The sequence below is a fragment of the Anolis carolinensis genome, chromosome 5, assembly GCF_035594765.1.
Source record: "Anolis carolinensis isolate JA03-04 chromosome 5, rAnoCar3.1.pri, whole genome shotgun sequence".
NCBI lineage: Eukaryota > Metazoa > Chordata > Lepidosauria > Squamata > Dactyloidae > Anolis > Anolis carolinensis.
The window spans coordinates 28,735,273-28,754,920 of NC_085845.1; the positions used below are offsets into that span (position 1 = coordinate 28,735,273).

Genomic DNA, 19,648 nt, shown 5'->3' on the forward strand with positions numbered 1-19,648 from the left:
TTTTACAGATTTCTCTATATTGTTCTTCCAATTGACTTTCCCTTTTATCTTTCCTTTTTTTTTTTTTTTGCAATTACCAGTCTCATTGCTGTTAATAGGTTGGAAATTAATTCCTTCACTTCTTGTGAGAATATAATATCATCTTACAAACTATAATAACTTAAGTTTAGCATATTCTAATAGTTTCATGTTTATTACTTTTCTTAATTTAGTAAGATTGTTTATCTCTAAATTCTCTAGTTCTTTGGATATGTTTATTCCTAGATATTTAATTGTTTCTCTAATTTTTATTTTTCCCTCCTGTTTTAATTTTTTCCTCTTGTTCCTGATAGTTGAATAATAACCTCTCTGACTTGTTTCAGTTAACTTTTAATGCTAATTCCTAATTCCTCACTTTTGTCAATTTTGCTGTACCGTGCTTCTATTTCAATTAAGAAAAAAAAATGCCCAGAGTAAAATGAAGGCTGAATGAAGGTCAAGGATTTAGAATTCAGCAAAATATCCAGTCTGGTTTACTGAATATTTTGAATGTTGATAATTTTTAACAATGGTTTCACAAACTTGCTTTATGCTACATAAATGAAAGCACTTGTAATATTTATAAGGAATGATTTCACATCCATCCAACAATTCATTCATTTATGGATAGTGTAGTGGGTGGCAATCTTTAATTTTAAAAGGAAAAAGAATAATTTTTAAAAGTCTTCAGTTTCATTAGTTTGTTACACTATTCCCAATGTTTTTACAGCAGTATTTCTATATAGTTACCTTAATTCCAGGTAATCCTGGTAGCCCAGGTAGTCCAGGTTCACCCTATAAATGAAATGACATAGCATCACATGAGAACATTAAACTAGGTTCCAGATCCAGTAAAATAGCTATATGGGGGGTTTAATCAAAATTGCATATATGGTAAACTCAAAGTGATTGTCCAGTTAAAATATGAACCTGGTAATCAATTCTGCATTATACATTAAGCATCAACCACAATTAAACTGAGGATGCCATTTCAGTAAGAAAATAACAAGTTTATATCTGTAGAAAATGTACACATAAAATACTTCAAGGCTATGCTCCTGCCCTGGGATTTGTCCTTCTTACTCTGAAGTTGGGAAAAGGTCTGGGAACCCTATTCACAGTTTTGACAAATAGGGGGGGGGGGGGGGGGGTGACTGAAGTGAAAACTTTGGGAAATAGATTTTGATCTAATTTAAAGTTCTTGGAGTCAGTTCAGTAAACTCTGCTATTGCACAGCTTCCGTTGACTATAGGGGGACTTGTTTGTTACCACTTCAGGCAGAAAAATGTTTTCAGCTGGCCATAAAAAAAACCAAGCCAAGCACCCCAGAAAGGAATGGACCAGACATTGCAGAATATCAGTGTATGAACTATTACTGTGCAAGGTTTGCCGCCAACAAAATCTATCTGGCCTCTCAATTTCCAAGTTATGTATCTATGACTGATGCACACTGAAAATGAAGAAGCGAGTGGCACGGTACATAAATTTACTTTTGCTTTGAGTTCATACATCATTTATGGTACATCATAAAAGAAATGGATTTTGTGGTGTCAGACAGTCAGAGCGATTCTTGGGATATGTTAGATACCATCACAAAGCCATCAGTTAATGCTAATTGATAGTCTTGACTCTCTGCTATTCAGAAGTCTGAAGTTGAGATTTTAATTGCTCTGAGCCAGAGATATAACAGGAGCTCAGTCTGTGACAGTTTTCTCTATGTCTGGAGTTTCGTCTGCAACAAAGTTTGGAAAGTGCTGAGCACCACTCAAACTATTGATGGGGAAAAATGCATGCTACATTTTTGTACAGCAGAACTCTAACAGTCTAGATAAAACAAGAAAGAACAACATTGTTTTTTAAGGCAAATGATTCAACTTCTTGACAAATTTAAAAATATATATCTTCAATATTATTAGAGCAACATTTTATTTCTTTTCAAATCCTATGGCCTGCCCCCCCCCCACCATGAATTCAGATGAGAATAAACAGAACTGGCAAACACATACCATAAGGTGCTCAATAAAAGCACAAGATGTTCATGTTTTTTTTCTTTTTAATTATTATTGGAAAGGAGCTTGTGTTGGGACAGGTCCTAGTGATTGTGCACTTGACACTGAATTATTTTATTACTGTGGAATCAGGCATTACTCTATCATCACATCAAAAATTCATGGCTATGGATTATTTACTGCTGCTCAAAAGCAAAAGACTCAACAATTCCATTCAACATTTCCCAGACTAAGGTAGGTCTCCTAGTAGCAATCAGATTGCCAGATATTTATTTACTTACTTACTTTTTATCCTGCCTTTCTCCCAATATAGAGACTCATAGCAGTTCCATAGCAGTTTAGTAAGTTTTTAAAGGAAATATTTCCTCAGCATTTAGTCATTCATTTTGAAAATTCCTAGCAGTGTCTGCATTCATTACTTTGAAGTCTTACCTTTTGTCCAGGTCGCCCCGATTCTCCAGGTTCTCCCTAGAAAAAGGTGAATAAATATACAATTAAAAAATCAGGCTTTAAGATAGATTTCAATGTACAGAAAACATAATTAAATGCAATAATAATAATAATAATAATAATAATAATAATAATAATAATAATAATAATAATAATAATAATTTTATTTGTATTCTGTCCTTTCTCCCCAAGGGGACTCAGTACTAAGTTAAAATGTTACTTAGTACTGTTTCTACTGCAAATTATTTATCACTTATTCATTACCTTAATTCCTGCAGCAGAAGATCCAGGGTCACCCTACATAATAAAATAAAAATTTCCAGAAACAATAATCACACGTGAGAAGGAACCGAAGACCTAACAATTGCAGAAACAACTACCACAATATTCATGTATTTTTATCTGTTCCAGAGTGAGATCTGATATATTTAATATAAGAAATTGTTCCTTAAATAAGAACATTCCTCATGGTAAGAATGTGAATTTCTGGGTCTAAAATTCATCAGAGCCTCTAAATTAATGAAGTTTAGTTTGTACAACTCCCATTATCATCTATGTACCCTAGCTTTAAATCTGTTGAGGTGATCACCCCCATTTTTGGCTTATGAAATTTATCTTGACAATATTAATGTAATAAGATTTAATGACAGGGATGTTGTGTTCACTGAAAAAGAAAAGAAAGGGGGTTATTCTCACTGGTGGAGCACAAATTCATTAGTAGTGTATCTAGCATATCTTGCAAATAGAATGCTCTCAAACCTTGTTCTGTAAACACCACAGAGACTTTTTTAAAAATCCAGTTAATGAAAAGGAACTTTATATAATCAAAGAGAGAGATTGAAAAGCGCAAAGTATCCACAGCATTCATTTGATTGCAAATCTCAAATTAGCTATAGCCTTGGAACTGAGAACAACACATACGGTAAATTGCTCTGCTATTATCAAACACAGAAATAAAGAAGCTTATTGATGTGCAGAGAAACAGCTGTGAAAAACAATGGTATTATATTTATTTATAATTTATTTATAGATTGGAGTTCTTTTCTAATGTCACACAAGGGATTTGGGTATTTGCAGGGGTTGAAAATACACATCATTATCTCCTTTTATTCTAACAAACAAAATACTGGAGACTATGTTGTCATGACAGCGATATATATGCTGTCATGCAGTTGATTAAATATTTTGACTAACTCCAAGCCACTCTGGAGACTTTCAGGATTCAGGACAATTTAGTTTCCTAGTTTCATTTACTCTAATGTCTGGTTTACTATTTCTCTACAAATATGGATATGCATTTTTAAATCAGGGTATTGGTACAAAAGTACCAGTTGAACTATGACTCTGGAGACCAGGATCTCCACTCAGCCATGGAAACCCATTGGCTGCCCTTGATCCAGTCAAATTTCTCTCAGACTCAAAGGCAAACCCCCTTTGAATAAACTTTGTCTAGAAAGCCCCATGATAGATTTCCTTAAAGTTGGCATAAGTTGGAAATCACTTGGAGTCAAACTACTACTACTACTACTACTACTACTACTACTGAATTCAGTACAAAGTATACCTTTTCTCCGGTGTCACCTTTGGGTCCACTATCTCCAGCATCACCCTACAAATTAAAATGAGTAACAAAACATTTAGAGTGTTTTTTCATTCACTAGCAGCCTCCTATGAAGTATGTAGATTTATTTTACAATTGTTTTACTTTATAGTTCTAATCAAACATTTTGTAATTGTTTGAGTAGACTAGGATTCTGTAAATCCAAGGTTCGAATCTCAGCCATAGAAACCCACTAGGTGATCTTGGGAAGTTGTAGTCTCAGATGAAACAATGGCAAGCACCCTCTGAATAATCCTGAGGTTTTCTTAGTAAATGTTGTTCAGAGGAGGTTTGACTTTGCTCTGCTCTTGGGCTAAAAGAAGACAACTTGGCCAGATCACCCAGTTCATTTCAATGGCTGATAAGGATCCAAACTCAGCGGTCCTAGTCCATCACTCAAACGACTATACCACTCTGGCTCTTTTATCGCCTTTCACCTGATAAAAGTCTCCCCATTTTCCCTTACTAGATACCAATTCCAAAAATAAAATGTGCAATATTACCACACTGAAACCTTCTAAATAAATAGGTGTTCAGGTTCTTTATATTTATACATTCATCAAAATAGAATGTGATACCCCACAGCATTCCAGCAGCTAGTGATTCTCTCCAATGTTATTCTTGAATCAGCTTGAGAAAGTAATTAAAGTATCAGACACCTAAGATGATGCCTTACTGAAACCATGGGCCCATAAAAGATACATCATATCACTAGTTATGCAACTTCATCATATGGGGCTTTTTAAAAGTCATAGGATACACCAGCAGTCCAGTGACAGATGGCCATGCTGCCCATTCCATGAAATTGTTGGACTTCCATTGGAGGTCCCGCCCACAAGTTGAGTGGAAACGTCATATGATGCTTCCTTCTTAACACTTGTTGTTCATCGGCGCTCAGGTGATGCTCCCCATGTGTGATGGGGAAGCATTGCCAAGAGGGAGCTGTGTGCAGGGCAATGGATTCACCCTGCTGTCCCTCCTTTTTTTTCAGCAAAGCCAGGCAAAGCAGGATGCTTCACCTGGCTTTTGTGATAAGACCCATGGTCTTCTTCTCCGACCTGGTGTCCTTCATATGTTCAATCACCACAATCTTCTAGCCAGTTACTAATTGAAATTTTTTAAGAATTGTAGTCAGACATATCTGGTGAGCATAATTGTTCAGAGAACATTGACCTTGAGTCCCACAGTGAATTTGCACTTTTTTTAGTTGCATGAAATTAATGTAATTAAGATTTATAAGACAAACTACAGCCTGAAGGCAAATTATTTTTCTTTTCTTCATTATGAACTTAAGCAGTGTACTATGACATTTCTTTGTTTATTCCTGTAGCAAAATGACTATACATTTTACAAAATTAAGCTTATGACTTTTCAACTTTATAGCAAGATTTTAACTTTATTTAATTTTAAATGTCTTCATATGAATATTTAAAACAGATGTTGGACTTACCTTTTCTCCTTGCTGTCCGGGATCACCCTAATGGAAACCAAACCAGCAAAATGATAGGTTATAAATGCTTCCAAACAGTAGACACTGGACAACCATCATATTGTAAAATCTTTATGTAAGATGTGTAGATTTATAGTAAAGATTATTATTATTATTACCATTATTCCTATTATTTTAATAAATATGTCAGTAACATGAAGCTCCCACTTCCAAAAGTAGTGGTTAGTGCATGTCTACATAAGTGTAATGCAGGAGTACTGCTGGCATCTGGCTGTACCAACACGTTTTTGAATTAAAATTGTATCAAAAGGTCATCCAACATGGACTGAAATCCATTTGCGGTATTCTAGTCAGTTTTTGAAGCTTAAGGGAGATATGAGGAGTTAGGGAGGTGTTCAAAGCAATCTGTCACATTTGTGTGGTGTTTTAGCCTACAGGACATTTTCACCTAAAAACATTGGGCCTGCAGACAGCTATGGGGTCCACAAACGGGGTCTGAGGACAGCATTTTTCCCACCCATACTACTAGTTTTCAATGAAACTGCTGTGTTAGTCTGCTTTAGCATTAAAATACATAAAAGAATCCAACATTTAAGATAAACCAGGAAAAAAATTCTAGCGTAAGCTTTCATGGGTTGCAACTAATGACGTGGACTCCAGCCCACAAAGGCGAAATCTTTTTCCCCAGTTTATTTCAAAGCTGATCTAGATTGCCCCTTTCCAGTATAACATTGCATATGCGGTTTTTAAAGATTTCAAAGACAAAGACTTTTGGGTCTGTTTGCACATACCTGAACTCAGTTATCCATTTGTCCAATATCAATTCTATGTATGAAGTTATTTACCTTCTTTCTTGTAACAATAACTCCCACATTTCAAATGCAACTTATGCTTTCGTCCTATACTAGAATTGCTATAGAGTTCTTTCACTCAAAAAACCCCAAACTATAAGTGGGAATGCATACATTTCAGTGAGCAGATCCCTACAGACCCTTCAGGTTTTCAGATTTTGTCAGAAATTCATATAACATCAGAAATTATACAAAACAACTTCTGATTCCTGGTTCTGTACATTATTCATTGCTTTACAAGCTAGTAAGTTGAAAGCTTCCATTCAGTTCTCTGACCCTGAACACTCTGTCTACATGGAGGTTTCACTCCTCAGGCTCATTCAATTTCTATTTCATTGTTCTGCAATTCTGAAATATTTATCTGTGGAAACTAATTAAGCATAAGATATTTTTAAAGATGTTTTAAAGATGTTTTAAGATGTTTTTAAATTGTTGATTTTAGCCGGTTCTTGTAAGCCGCCCCGAGCCCTAGGGGAGTGGCGGCATATAAGTTTGAAAAATAAATAAATAAATAAATAAATAATGTGTGATCTATGGAATTCTAAAAGTGAGAAATGATTTTTCTCTGGAGGTCAATGTTCTTTTCTAATCAGCAAATAAAAAGCCTCTAATCCAGTGGTTCTCAACCTGACGTCCCCAGATATTTTTGGCTTCAACTCCCAGAAATCTTAACAGCTGGTAAACTGGCTGGGATTTCTGGGAATTGTAGGCCATAAAGATCTGGGGGCCTCAGATTGAGAACCATCGCTCTAATCTGTATACCTGATCAACATGATGTAAAAATTCTGCTGACAGATAGGTACCCTGTGAAACACTAATATGATACCATCAGAGAAGGTACAGAAATGCCAGTAAATCTAATAGAAGCTATGTACTACCAGTAGGAAGGTTTGAATTTCTGCTGTGCCATGGAAACCCACATAGGCAATCACACTCTCTTAGTTCAGAAGAAAACAACAGCAAACCCTTCTGAAAAAGTCTAGCCAAGAAAACGTTGTGAAAGGTTGGCTTTGGCATCATGGTAGGTCAAAAATCACTTGACGGCATAAAATAATAACCACGATCACCACCACCACTGAAACAAATGAAGGGGGGGGGAGGAAGGAAAACAGCATTGTCTCTATTAACAGAAAAGAGAGGGAGAGGGAGAGGGAGAGAGACAGACAGACATACGCTTTTTCTTGACTAACCTTAAGCCCTGGTGGTCCACCTTCTCCCACTTCACCAGGTTCTCCCTAAAATGTCACATGGGGAAAGTGATATCAACCACATCATCAGAATCTATGGATAAGTGACAAATGATTTAAAAAACTGTCACAATAAGCAGTAATCCACAAATTGGAATTATAAATCTCCATAGATTATATTTGTAACTTAACATCAACCTTTTGTGGAAACGTGAATAATAAATGTGAGAATAACCAAGTTAATATAGAGGATAAGCACAAGAACATGATCAGTAATGCAGTTAACAGATTTCATATTACCAGTATAAAACTGACAGTACAAATGATTAAGTGAAGTTTCTGATTTTAGTGGACCTTATATCATAGTATATAGGTCTCCAGCTACAGAGGTGGAAGTGGAGGTAGCAGAGTTTCTGTACACATTCTCAAAAGCATACATAGACTTGTCAAACTGTTAGGGAATACCGGTTACCTTTACAGTACAACTTACTTTCTTGTTTTTTTTCCAGTTCTATGATGACCAGGAGATACATAGACTAACCAAGTAGCATGTATGAAAACTTATATTCTACATAAATAGACATATTAGTCTTTTATAGCAGTAGCAAAATAAAAAAGAGGAAGAAAGGAGAGTCTATAAGTCTTAATGATGCCACAAAAACCCTAGTTATTTTTATAAAATCCCACAGTTGTTACTTCTTGGATTGAATTAGAAATGCAGAAAGAAAGCACGATATACATCTGAATCTTTTCACTGCTGGGTTTTAGATAAAGAATGAGTATACAGAAAATATACTTCCTAGTTGCATACAAATTATATGAGAGCTTGGAAGATTCTAAGTACTTGCCAGCACATTTTCTCTCCTAATTTTACATGTGGGATCTCAGTTGGCAGTAATTGGACAAGAAAGATGATTTTGGGCTTGTAGTAGATAGCTGGATGGAAATGTTGACCCTGTATTTGGCTTGTGTAAAAAGAGAAATACCGTACTGGGCATAATTAGAAAAACTGCCAATATCATATTGCCCTTAAAACAAATCCATGGAACTATATTTGCAAAGCTATGTAACTTGTAAGCCTTTAAACCCTGTATTTGTATGTGTTTTTCTTTGCATAACTCTTAGTATAACTCACTTTTCTTTGCATAACTCTTAGTATTGTGTTCTCTTTAAGTGCATGGAGGAGGCACTCCCCAACTCTAAAGTTTTACATTTATAAATAAAAATACTCTTGCCTCCTGCTTGTCGTAGAGAGAAAACATACCTATACATTCAGATAATAATAATAATAATAATAATAATAATAATAATAATAATAATAATAATAATAATCTTTATTTATACCCCGCCACCATCTCCCCAACGGGGACTCGGGGCGGCTTACATGGGGCCATGCCCAGAACAATACAATATAACAAAATATAATAGAACAACAAATCATAACACATTAAACAACACAATAAACGAAAATATACACAACATTAAACAAGATCAAAAGAACAATAAAACCAAGGGCGGGCCACATGAACACTAGGTTAAAACTCGGGGTGAGAAAGGAAGTATGAGTAAAAACCACAGAGGACAGGGTCATAAAGTGGCGGTGCAATCTGGAGGACAAATATTGAAGGAGAGCAGCAAAAGGGATGTATGTAGTGATTACTCTCCAAAGATAAACATATATCTTCTCCATTCCTGCTCAGCATAGTTTATGCAAGCTATGTGAGGAGGACAAAGCAAATCAATGGAATGGTGAATGCATCATCGTCTGAGATCCCAACTGTTCTGAATTCAAATTACAGAAAAGGAGATTCCACCTGAACATCAGGAAGAACGTCCTGACTGTAAACACTGTTCAACAGTGGAACTCTTTGCTTTGGAGTGTAGTGGAAGCTCCTTCTTTGAAACTTTGAAACAGATGTGGATGGCCACCTGTTGAGGGTACTTTGATTGTGCTTTTCCTGCTTGGCAGAGGGTCGGACTGGATGGCCCATGTGTTCTCTTCCAACTCTGATTCTATGTTTTGAGTATATGTCCCACTATCAATGCCTAGTAAGATGCAAGCACAGCATGATAACGGAAGAGGATGTAATGGATGATCTTCACGTCAACATTGGGATTGAATACAAAGCAGCAAGGATTCTGATGAAGTGTTCCACGTCAGAGTCCATATCGGCACACAGAACTTGTTAGGTCTGCAGAGTTCATTGATGTAACTCATGAGCCGCTATCATCTTTTTTGGCACAAGTATCATATTATTATTTTCATGTACTCCTTCTATAATGACATTCTCTAACATCTTGTCTATGGTGTTATGTATAGCTTCTCCTTTTAACAGGACATATGGAATGTGTCTTAGATTTTGAACAGCTGGCATGAGCAAGCTTGTCCACTACAAATTTGTGAGACTATCTTGTGATTTGGTCCACACCTTTAAAAAGAGAATCAAATCATTCCACCAGCTTGTCTGGGTGAGACAACAAATGACCCCGTTTCCAATCTCATTCATGCGTTTTCCCTTCTGAAAGATACATAAGGCAAAAAGTCTTACAGTCAAACAAAATTTCCATAACATCCTTATAATGACACTAGCTGTGCCCGGCCACGCGTTGCTGTGGCGAAGTCTGGTGGTGTGGGAAATAAAGTATTGAGGAATTGGTGGTCGTTAAGGTAAAGGGTAAAGGTTTTCCCCTGACATTAAGTACAGTCATGTCTGACTCTGGGGGTTGGTGCTCATCTCCATTTCTAAGCCGAAGAGCCGGCGTTGTCCGTAGACTCCTCCAAGGTCATGTGGGATGACTGCATGGAGCGGCGTTACCTTCCCGCCGGAGCAGTACCTATTGATGCACTCACATTTGCATGTTTTTGAACTTCTGGGTTGGCAGAAGCTGGAGCTAACAGTGGGGGCTCTCTCCGCTCCCCCAATTCAAACCTGCGGCCTTTCAGTCCAGAAGTTCAGCAGCTCAGCGCTTTAACACGCTGCGCCATCAGGGGATATTATTTCCTAAAGGTTGTGAATAAACAATATTTCTGAAAGGTTTTTTTTGTTTGTTGGAGGCAAGTATGAATGCTGCAATTAGGAAAAATGATTAGGATGTAATGGCCGTGCAGCTTTAAAGCCTGGCTGTTTCCTCCCTGAGTGAATTTTTTGTTGGGAGGTGTTAGCTGGCCCTGATTGTTTCCTGTTTGGAATTCCCTTGTTTTCAGAGTGGTGTTGTTTGCGATATTTTAGTGTTTTAAATTCATTGTGATATTTTAGTGGTAAATTTGTAAATACAGTACAGTAGAGTCTCACTTATCCAACATAAACGGGCCGGCAGAATGTTGGATAAGCGAATATGTTGGATAATAAGGAGGGATTAAGGATAAGCCTATTAAACATCAAATTAGGTTATGATTTCAAAAATTAAGGACCAAAACATCATGTTAGACAACAAATTTGGAAGAAAAAGTAGTTCAATACACAGTAATTCTATGTAGAAATTACTGTATTTATGAATTTAGCACCAAAATATCACGATATATTGAAAGCATTGACTACAAAAATGCGTTGGATAATCCAGAACGTTGGATAAGCAAGTGTTGGATAAGTGAGACTCTACTGTAAATACTACATAGCATTACTGCGCATGGAACTACTTTTTCTGTCAAATTTGTTGTATAATATGATGTTTTGGTGCTTAATTTGTATAACGATTACCTAATTTGATGTTTAATTGGCTTTTCCTGAATCCCTTCTTATTATCCAACATATTCACTTATCCTGCCGGCCTGTTTACGTTGGATAAGTGAGACTCTACTCTATATTGATAATCTTATATTCTCTGCTTAGAACTGGATGATATGAGGCCCCTTCTTCACAGCTGTATAAAATGCCCACTGAAGTGGATTATATGGCAGTGTGGAGTCAAGATAATCCAGTGCAAAGCAGATAATATAAGATTATAAATGGGTTATATAGCTGTGTGGAAGGGACTTGAGTCTACACTGCCATATAATCCAGTGCAAATTAGATAATCTGTGGAAGAAATCTAAGTGAAGCCTAAGTCTGCCTGTCCCCTAACTGAAACCTGGCTGTCCCTTGGCTGGTTGCTAGGCAACCAAGTGGGCAGAGATTAGCCCTCTAAACTGGCAGCAATTGGATAAAAACAATTATTGCTCTCCCTCTAATTAGGACTTTATTTTTCTTTTCTTTTTGTTGTATCAACCTTGAGGCGTGGATGATGGGTTGTGTTGTCAAATTTTAAGGTTGGGGGCCTGTACTTTTGTTGTTTTGTGAATTGCCGTGATGCCATCACTCTTTTATATATATAGATAAACATACTCTGTTACAATGTCTCTCCAAGTATGCTGCATTTTAAAACAATAAACACACATTAGTGAGTACTGGGCAAGTTTAAGCCTAAGTAAATGAAAAAATATTTGTGAGTAACAACTTCCTTCATGTTTGCAGATAATATAGAGTTTGTAGTGAGATAAAGTTTGTAAGAATAGTACTGTGTTCAATCCTAATCAGAGCTTGGAAATGTGTGGTTTTAAAAAACAGAAACAGAAGCCACAACTGGTAAAACGCTCCAGCTTACATGCCAGACACCATGTTGTTTGGAGTATTATGGAACTTTTAGTACAAAAAGGAGCTTCTCCAAAACTCTACTTTTATTGTCAATCACCAGCTTGAGTTGTTTTCCATGATTCTATTTCCCTTCAGAATCTCTAAAATAATCATCTTTTGCTTCAACCCTTTTAATTGGCCTATAAACATTTGTCTACTGAATGTGCTTCCCCCATTCTAATCTTTCACTTTTTTATAGTAAATGTAAATGAAATATTTATTTTATTATACATTGGGGCTGACCCTTTTATAGTGGTCATGCCCATTTTTGTAATTATGGTCATCGGTTTTTGTTGAACGCAGTCTGATGGAGTCTCAATGTTGCTGTTTTTTCTCTTATGTTTAATTGTGTTTATACGGATTGTTGTATTTTACGATTGTTTTACTGGATTGTTTGCTGTTTGCTTTTATGTCTGTTGGACTTTCTGTCCCGTATGTAAGCCACCTTGAGTTCGTTTGGGGAGATGGTGGCGGGGTATAAAAATAAAGTTATTATTATTATTTAGACATTATATTATATTAGGGAAATATAAACAAATAGTGATATTTTTATATCTGTTATTTCTTAACAGTAACACAGAGTTCTTTTTCCTGTCTGACCTATATCTCTATTCTTTCTGCAGTCCTAGCAATTTTTGCATATCTTTTAGGGTTAACATGTATATTGGAGTCCCCAATGGTGCAATGGGTTAAACCCTTGTGCTGGCAGGACTGCTGACCGAAAGGTCGGCAGTTCAAATCCGGGGAGAGTGTGAACTCCTGTCTGTCATCTCTAGTTCCCCATGTGGAGGCATGAGAAAAGCCTCCCACAGGAGAGCAATACATCAAACATCTGGGCATCTCCGGGGCAACATCCTTGCAGACAGCCAATTCTCTCACACCAGAACCGACTTGCAGTTTCTCAAGTCACTCCTGACACGAAAAAAACCCATGTATACTGATTATATTGATTTAAAGTGTGTAAGGCCACCATTCTTAACAACAATTAGATAGCTTTTTTCTCTATCCCTTATATGCATCTTGACTCTAATAATCAATTTATTTATTGTCAGGTCATCTTGCTATGGATGGGCTTATTATATAATGTTTTGTGGATGAAAATTCTAAACTCTTGATCCTTAACTGTATCTGCTTTTAGTACTCCATAGTGAAATGATTTGGCTCATTTCTTGAAGCAATATTTATAATTACATTATATGTTTTGCTTTGATATATAATGCTGTGAAAATATATGCCATTAATCTCTAAAAAGACACCTCACCTCAACAACAAGCAAACAAAAGATCTGTGAACGCATTCCCCTTTTTAGCACTTTATCCAGAAATCACTTCACACATAAGTCTGCAACAATACAGTTGAAAGATGTGGTTGTAAGGAATACAGAAGCCAAATAACATGAGTAACATTGAAAACATACGTAAGACACACAATGGGGCAAGAAAGACTGACTGGACTTGTTCTCCTAAGTGTGCACCAAAGTATGTCGATGGAGCCTGGTTTGTGTCAAAGTGTATTGCCATCGTTTTCAAGTGTTTTCAACAGGCATTGTGGTATTCTTTTGTAACCACTAAATTACCAATTAAGAGTTATTTTCAATTTTTTTAGACTTGAAACTTTGTAGCTAAAATAGAAATTAAATATAAAATATAGAGTAAGTCATAGAATTTAAATGATTTTGTGTTATAGAATGACTCTTTATGATTCTCTTTAAACAGTTTCAGCCCCTCCCAATTTTTTTTCTGGCTACAGGCCTGACTGCATGGGCCATCCAGTCCAACCCCTGCCATGTTCCTTAAAATAGGGTAAGAGGTTTAAAGTTTGAGAAATATAGCAGTAGAACGTAAATTCCAGACTACCAAAATAGAAATGCTGCCTCACACCATCCCACCTATCCCCACAGTCTAATCACACTTGTTTTACTCTAAACTGTATAAGCAACACAGGGAGAACAAAAATGTTTCTTTAGATATGCCCTTTGTCCACTCCAGCCCCAATTTCAATTCAAGGTGGTGTTGAATTACCTCTTTTCAACTTGCTTTTCCTCTCTCCTTCCCACCTGCCTGAGATTTTAAATTATTTGTTTTAAGGCTGGAAATCCCTTCTGGCCCACTCACCAAGTGAAAGTAAGCGAGAAGTCTTTTCAACAATACTCTGATGGCTCACAAAACCTGCCTGAGAATTTGTGAACTATATACAGTGATGTTCAATCTTTTTGATTTTGACTTTTAATAAATGGCAAGTATAAGCACTTTGATTTATATATAAGACTAAAGCTAGGCCCTTAAAAGAAAAAAAGGGGGAGAAAAGGGAGAAAATCCTTCTCAGAAAGGGAGGGAGAGAGGTAAGAATGAGTCAAGTGTAATAAATAACACTGAAGAAAAATCTACTTTGCTGCACTGACACTAAGAAATCAACCCAGAAAAAGATAATGGTACATCTAAGGCACATACTGTGCATGTGCCGATGGCTTTTAAAATAATGGAAATAGTTTTGAGGTTTATCAGTTTGTTGCCGGAAATCTCAATGACAGAAACTATAACACAGCAAGTTTGAAATCACTGGGTTGGATACAGTGGGTTGTAATAATAAGAAAAAGAGATTGAACTTCCCATTTACATCAGTAGGACCTGTTAATAATGGTTAATTTTTCACATTGACTTCAATGACACTTAAGTGTATTGGTTTAGATCTAGCCCAGAGCCTTCACTGATAGCTTTGCGGAGAGGTAAGATTTCTAATTCAGGAAAGTAACTTTTCAAAACTTTGTTCTGTATTAATGATAATTACCCAACTCAAGAAACACTCCAGACTGCTTTGAAACTTTCTCAGAAAGTTAGAATTCAGATAATGCACACACATCAGAATGATACGCATTTAACCTTCTGTGTGTCTTCTTAAGGGCCTTCTATTTGCATTTACACTAAATACCAGGAAATCCGTATAGATAGTACCAGAAAGCACTAGCAGGCATCCCATAGCAGCCTTCAACTTTAGTTGAGAGTGTGCTTTTGAAAGGGAAACATTGATTTCTCAATAGGCTTAAACTCTAGTCTGAGACTGCAGACGTCTGCAATGGACAATAGAAGAATTAAGACAGGCACTAAAATTGTTCCAGCTTCATTTGACATCATGTCTTGCATAACAATACCCTACATCTCACAAAACTGGCAGAACCTTGGCTTCCCATCCTATCTGAAGGATTAACCTTCTGGCAGCAAAATTTAGACTAGAAATGCTGGCCTGCTGCCAGACACTGAAGAATTATGTTTAGAAAAGAACACCTGTGTGGACATATTATTAACTCTTTTGCATCAGTCTACCTTATGGCCCTGATCCTTTAGCTGTAATCTATCTAGCATGTGAGTGGTCCACTTATGGTTATTTATCATGTAGAGGTAGAGGTTTTGTGACATCGTTTTCTATAACAGGCTTGTGTCCATGCTTTTGAGAATAAGATCTAGACCTCAATGAAAAGGGTGCCTGAAATCATGTTTTTATAACTCTCACTCAGCACTGATTTATAGTCATCACCTACACAGTTACCTAACTTGGAGTCACATGGCTCAGCCATAGTGCTGCTGAAGGCCTCAGACACAATACAATACTGAGTTGATATGACCAAATGACCTACTCATTAATCACCTATTTCCTTAGACTGGCCAATACAATGGGGTGGCACACAACAAACAGGGAGTACTGTTCCAAGCACCCTGTAGTAAATCACAGTGTTCAAAAATGATTTAGTCCACAACTAGAAACTAGAACCTTTTCAGAAGCTACTATGTGCCTTTGTGTACTATAATGCTAGGTAAACTAAAGGGACAAGAAGGAGTTCCAGAGTTGTTATACCACTTGTATTAATGTATTCCAACAATCATCTTAAAATGTAGAATGCCAACATCTGTTCCAGATCTGATGAGACTCTAGATATGAATATTCTACTTTGAAATGATAAGAATAAAAATGAAATATGAATAATGGTGAAAACAAAAATGGGGGTGGGGGTGGTGGAACATTTCCCCTTGGGTAAGAGGGGCCACTGTATATATTTTCACCACTGGTTGGTGTAGTAATTTTTATTCTGTGTCTTTGATGTTTAGGATATCATGTATAATGACATCACTAAGGTTCACCTTTTGTGACATCACAAAGGGTCATCTCAATATAATAGGTTGTGGCTCTGAAATCTCAGGGCAAGGGATAGTCCTGATCTGGCAAACCTAGTCCTATGACAAAGATTGAAAAAAGGTTTATGGGTCTTTTGGCCTATGTTGAATCAAAATATTGACGATTCGACTGTCAGCATAGTTACATGGACTGGGACAAAAATTGCATTTTTATTTACTACAGATAACAAAATGTCTTGGGCCAACCCTGTTCAATGTGTTAAGGATTTTCTTCAGTGTAAGTCAATAAGCACAATGTTTGGGGTTTTAAACTCCTTCAGTATAATAGTTATGAAAAAGACTACATAGAGCAAGTTATTAAACTATTCACTAATTATAGCCAAAAAAATGCACACTGGGTTCTATAAATGTTAATGCTACTAACCACACTTTTAAACAACATGGTATTTTACCATTTTTGGCTTGATGTTCTATGTATTTAGGCAAATACCACTGTGTAGAATGGCTTGCCATTGTATAAGTGCAATGACTCCATTATGTTATGGCATTCCCAGCATTTTAAACAAAGAGTATGATATAAAGCTTAATGTTCCTGGGGAGAACAGATGCACAGTACTTTTCTGCTCTCATGCCAGCTTTGTCAACAGTTTTGCCAACAGCCTATAGTGCTGATGTGAAATGCCCCTGCTGTTTTAGTAAAGCATTGAATGCGGGCTGCCAGTCATAGTGAACTGTGACACAATTTGGTGACAGAACTGGGGGGAAACTGAACTATTGAACACATTCCACTGGCGATTTAAGCCAAGATTATTTCTTTTCCCATTTAGCTTTATTTCACATCATCTTCAGCTCACCTCCTGCCAAATGCATTTGTTTGCTCTCTTGCTCTCTCAATAGGATGGAGTTGATTTTCTTCATGTGTCTCTTATCTCACTAAATTCCCCTCTAATCTCTTAGCCATCAGGAAGGGCTAAAATCCCAAAACACCATTGCATTTTTAAACCCATCACATTTCAATCGGATTTGTACACATGAAACACTGTATTGGGTTGCAGCCATTAAAAAAACCAGAGTGCTTGTTCTTCTTCCTGGCACAATTGGTTGTCATCTGTATTTGGAAATCCAGTAAAGTTACAAGCCAATATATTTTTGTGATTTACTAATTCGCTTGCTTTTTTAAAATTGCAAAACAAAATAATTTATGAGTACTTGCATTTGCAAAAATAACATTCTACACACATTTGCTTACCTGAAAGTAAAACCCATTACATTCAGGGGGACTTATATCTGAGGCTGGATCTACACTGCCATATAAAATCCAGATTATCTGCTTTGAACTGAATTATATGGCAGTGTAAACTCATATAATCCAGTTCAAAGCAGATAATGTGGATTCTCTTGATTTGATGGCCTGGATTATATGGCAGTGTAGATCCTGCCTGGGTGGATATGCCTAGGATTTCAACAACAAATAGACCAGAAATAGCATGGTATTTACCTGACTTCCGTCCATTCCTGGAACACCAGGTGCACCAAACGAACCCTGCACAGAACCATATATTTCACTTCAGCAGATTGTATCAAGTGGATCCTGAAATCTCTCAATGTAATGCAATGCTTAAGACTACAGTACTAAACCTGTTGTCAGGGAGCAAATCTCTTGAATTCTGGCCTGACATACATAGGATTGCACTGCCAAATTAGTCAACTCTTCTAAATGCAGAGTATCCCTTATCCAAAATGTTTGGCACCAGAAGTGTTCTGTATTCCAGATTCTGGAAAATTTGCATATACATAATGAGATGTCAGAGAGGAGACACAAATCAAAATACAGAATTCCTATATGTTTCATGTACATCTTATATATACAACTTGAAAGCAATTTTATACTCATGCTTGTACAAAGTTAGTGTACATTGAACCATCAGAAAGCAAAGCTATTATTTCAGCCACCCATGAAGACAATTTCCAGTTTTGGAAATCAGTTTTGGATCTCAAAATTCCAGATAAGGGATACTCAATTTATATCCCTAATTCAATGAACATTCAGAGGAACTTTCCTGTAAAGTGAGAAGTCTCGTGCAAAATAAGACTTATTTCTTATTTCTTTAGATTTTACTTCAATCTTAACAATTCACGCACGATCTCATTTTAAAATGATGCATGTTAGTAATTTTTTAAACATTTATAAGCAGTTATCTCTGGTGGCTTCCATGTGAGTGGCAGTGAACTGGGTCCAGATTTAGCATGAACTTTAAAGGAGTTATCAGAGGTTCAGACCCTATTTTGGAAATATGACCCAGCTCTTTGAACATTCAAATTAAAACTCAGAGCAGATTCATCCAGCTGACATGGAAGCCCCCAGCTGCTGCTACTTAAAAGATGAAATTTTCCTCGTTGTATAAGATATTAAGAACAGTATTCATCAAGAGTGTCCTGGATTTTCTTTAGAGGCATTTGTGAACCAATCTGATTCAATATGCTGAATGTGTATATTTCTCTCAACCACTCCATATACTGAATAATACTAAGTATTATCCCTACTTAGTAGTATCCAATATGAAAAGTAACCCTTCACCTCTAGCATTCATAATACTACAATTTTGTGGAGAATGTTGAATTTGGAAGTTAATTTCAACTGCAATCAGTTTTACCTATAATTATAAAAATGTAGCTATCCATTGTAACTCCATGAGTTTCATTTACATCACCATCCTTGGAGGGTTGAGGGGGATCACATTAGGAATAAAACTAGAATTGAAACAGATCTAATTTTTAAAATGTTGTGCCACTATTTCAAAGTGTTGTTAGATGTTCTATCTTTCTAGAGTAACTTGTGTGTTGGCCCTCATGCATGTTTGATGACAGCTTGAAATTTGAAGAAAATAACCATGCAATGTTCAACAGCACGCCAGTAAGCTTTAGAGAAAAAGTAAATCAGAACCATCACTACATTTTTCATTTCTAAACAATTCATCAGCTTGTACCACATGTGACTTAACATCTGCTCAAAGGGCCTACTTAATATAAAGAAAAAAAGGAACAGATGGAAAAGTTGCCAGTGATAACACATATCATTAGCCTGGACTTATTGCAAATATTCTAAGAAACTTTAGTAAGATTATTCATCTACAAGATGAAAGCTAATTTTTTTGCTATTGTACTCTAGATTGGTAGACTTAACTCAGTGGTAGATATTTGAAGAATATGAAAGTAAAATTAGGAAATGTTACTGTAGAACAAAAGTGTTACTATGGGAAGTCTAAGCACTGAAAGTCCATTAACTGTTTACTACCTTCCAAAACACCTTTGCTTTCTTCAGGTTCTAAACAAGCATTCCACCTAG

General features: G+C 36.4%; 1 protein-coding gene across 1 annotated transcript in view; it reads right to left on the reverse strand.

The window, feature by feature from the left end:
• Positions 1-19,648, reverse strand: part of col25a1 (collagen type XXV alpha 1 chain) — a 378,768-nt gene that overhangs the window by 80,387 nt on the left and 278,733 nt on the right. Inside the window, exons 12-18 of the mRNA XM_062982969.1 lie at positions 17,801-17,845; positions 7,569-7,613; positions 5,528-5,554; positions 4,042-4,086; positions 2,742-2,774; positions 2,460-2,495; positions 769-813 (exon numbers count right to left, since the gene is read on the reverse strand). Coding sequence (XP_062839039.1) covers positions 769-813; positions 2,460-2,495; positions 2,742-2,774; positions 4,042-4,086; positions 5,528-5,554; positions 7,569-7,613; positions 17,801-17,845 — 276 coding nt within the window. The remainder of the gene's footprint in view (positions 1-768; positions 814-2,459; positions 2,496-2,741; positions 2,775-4,041; positions 4,087-5,527; positions 5,555-7,568; positions 7,614-17,800; positions 17,846-19,648) is intronic.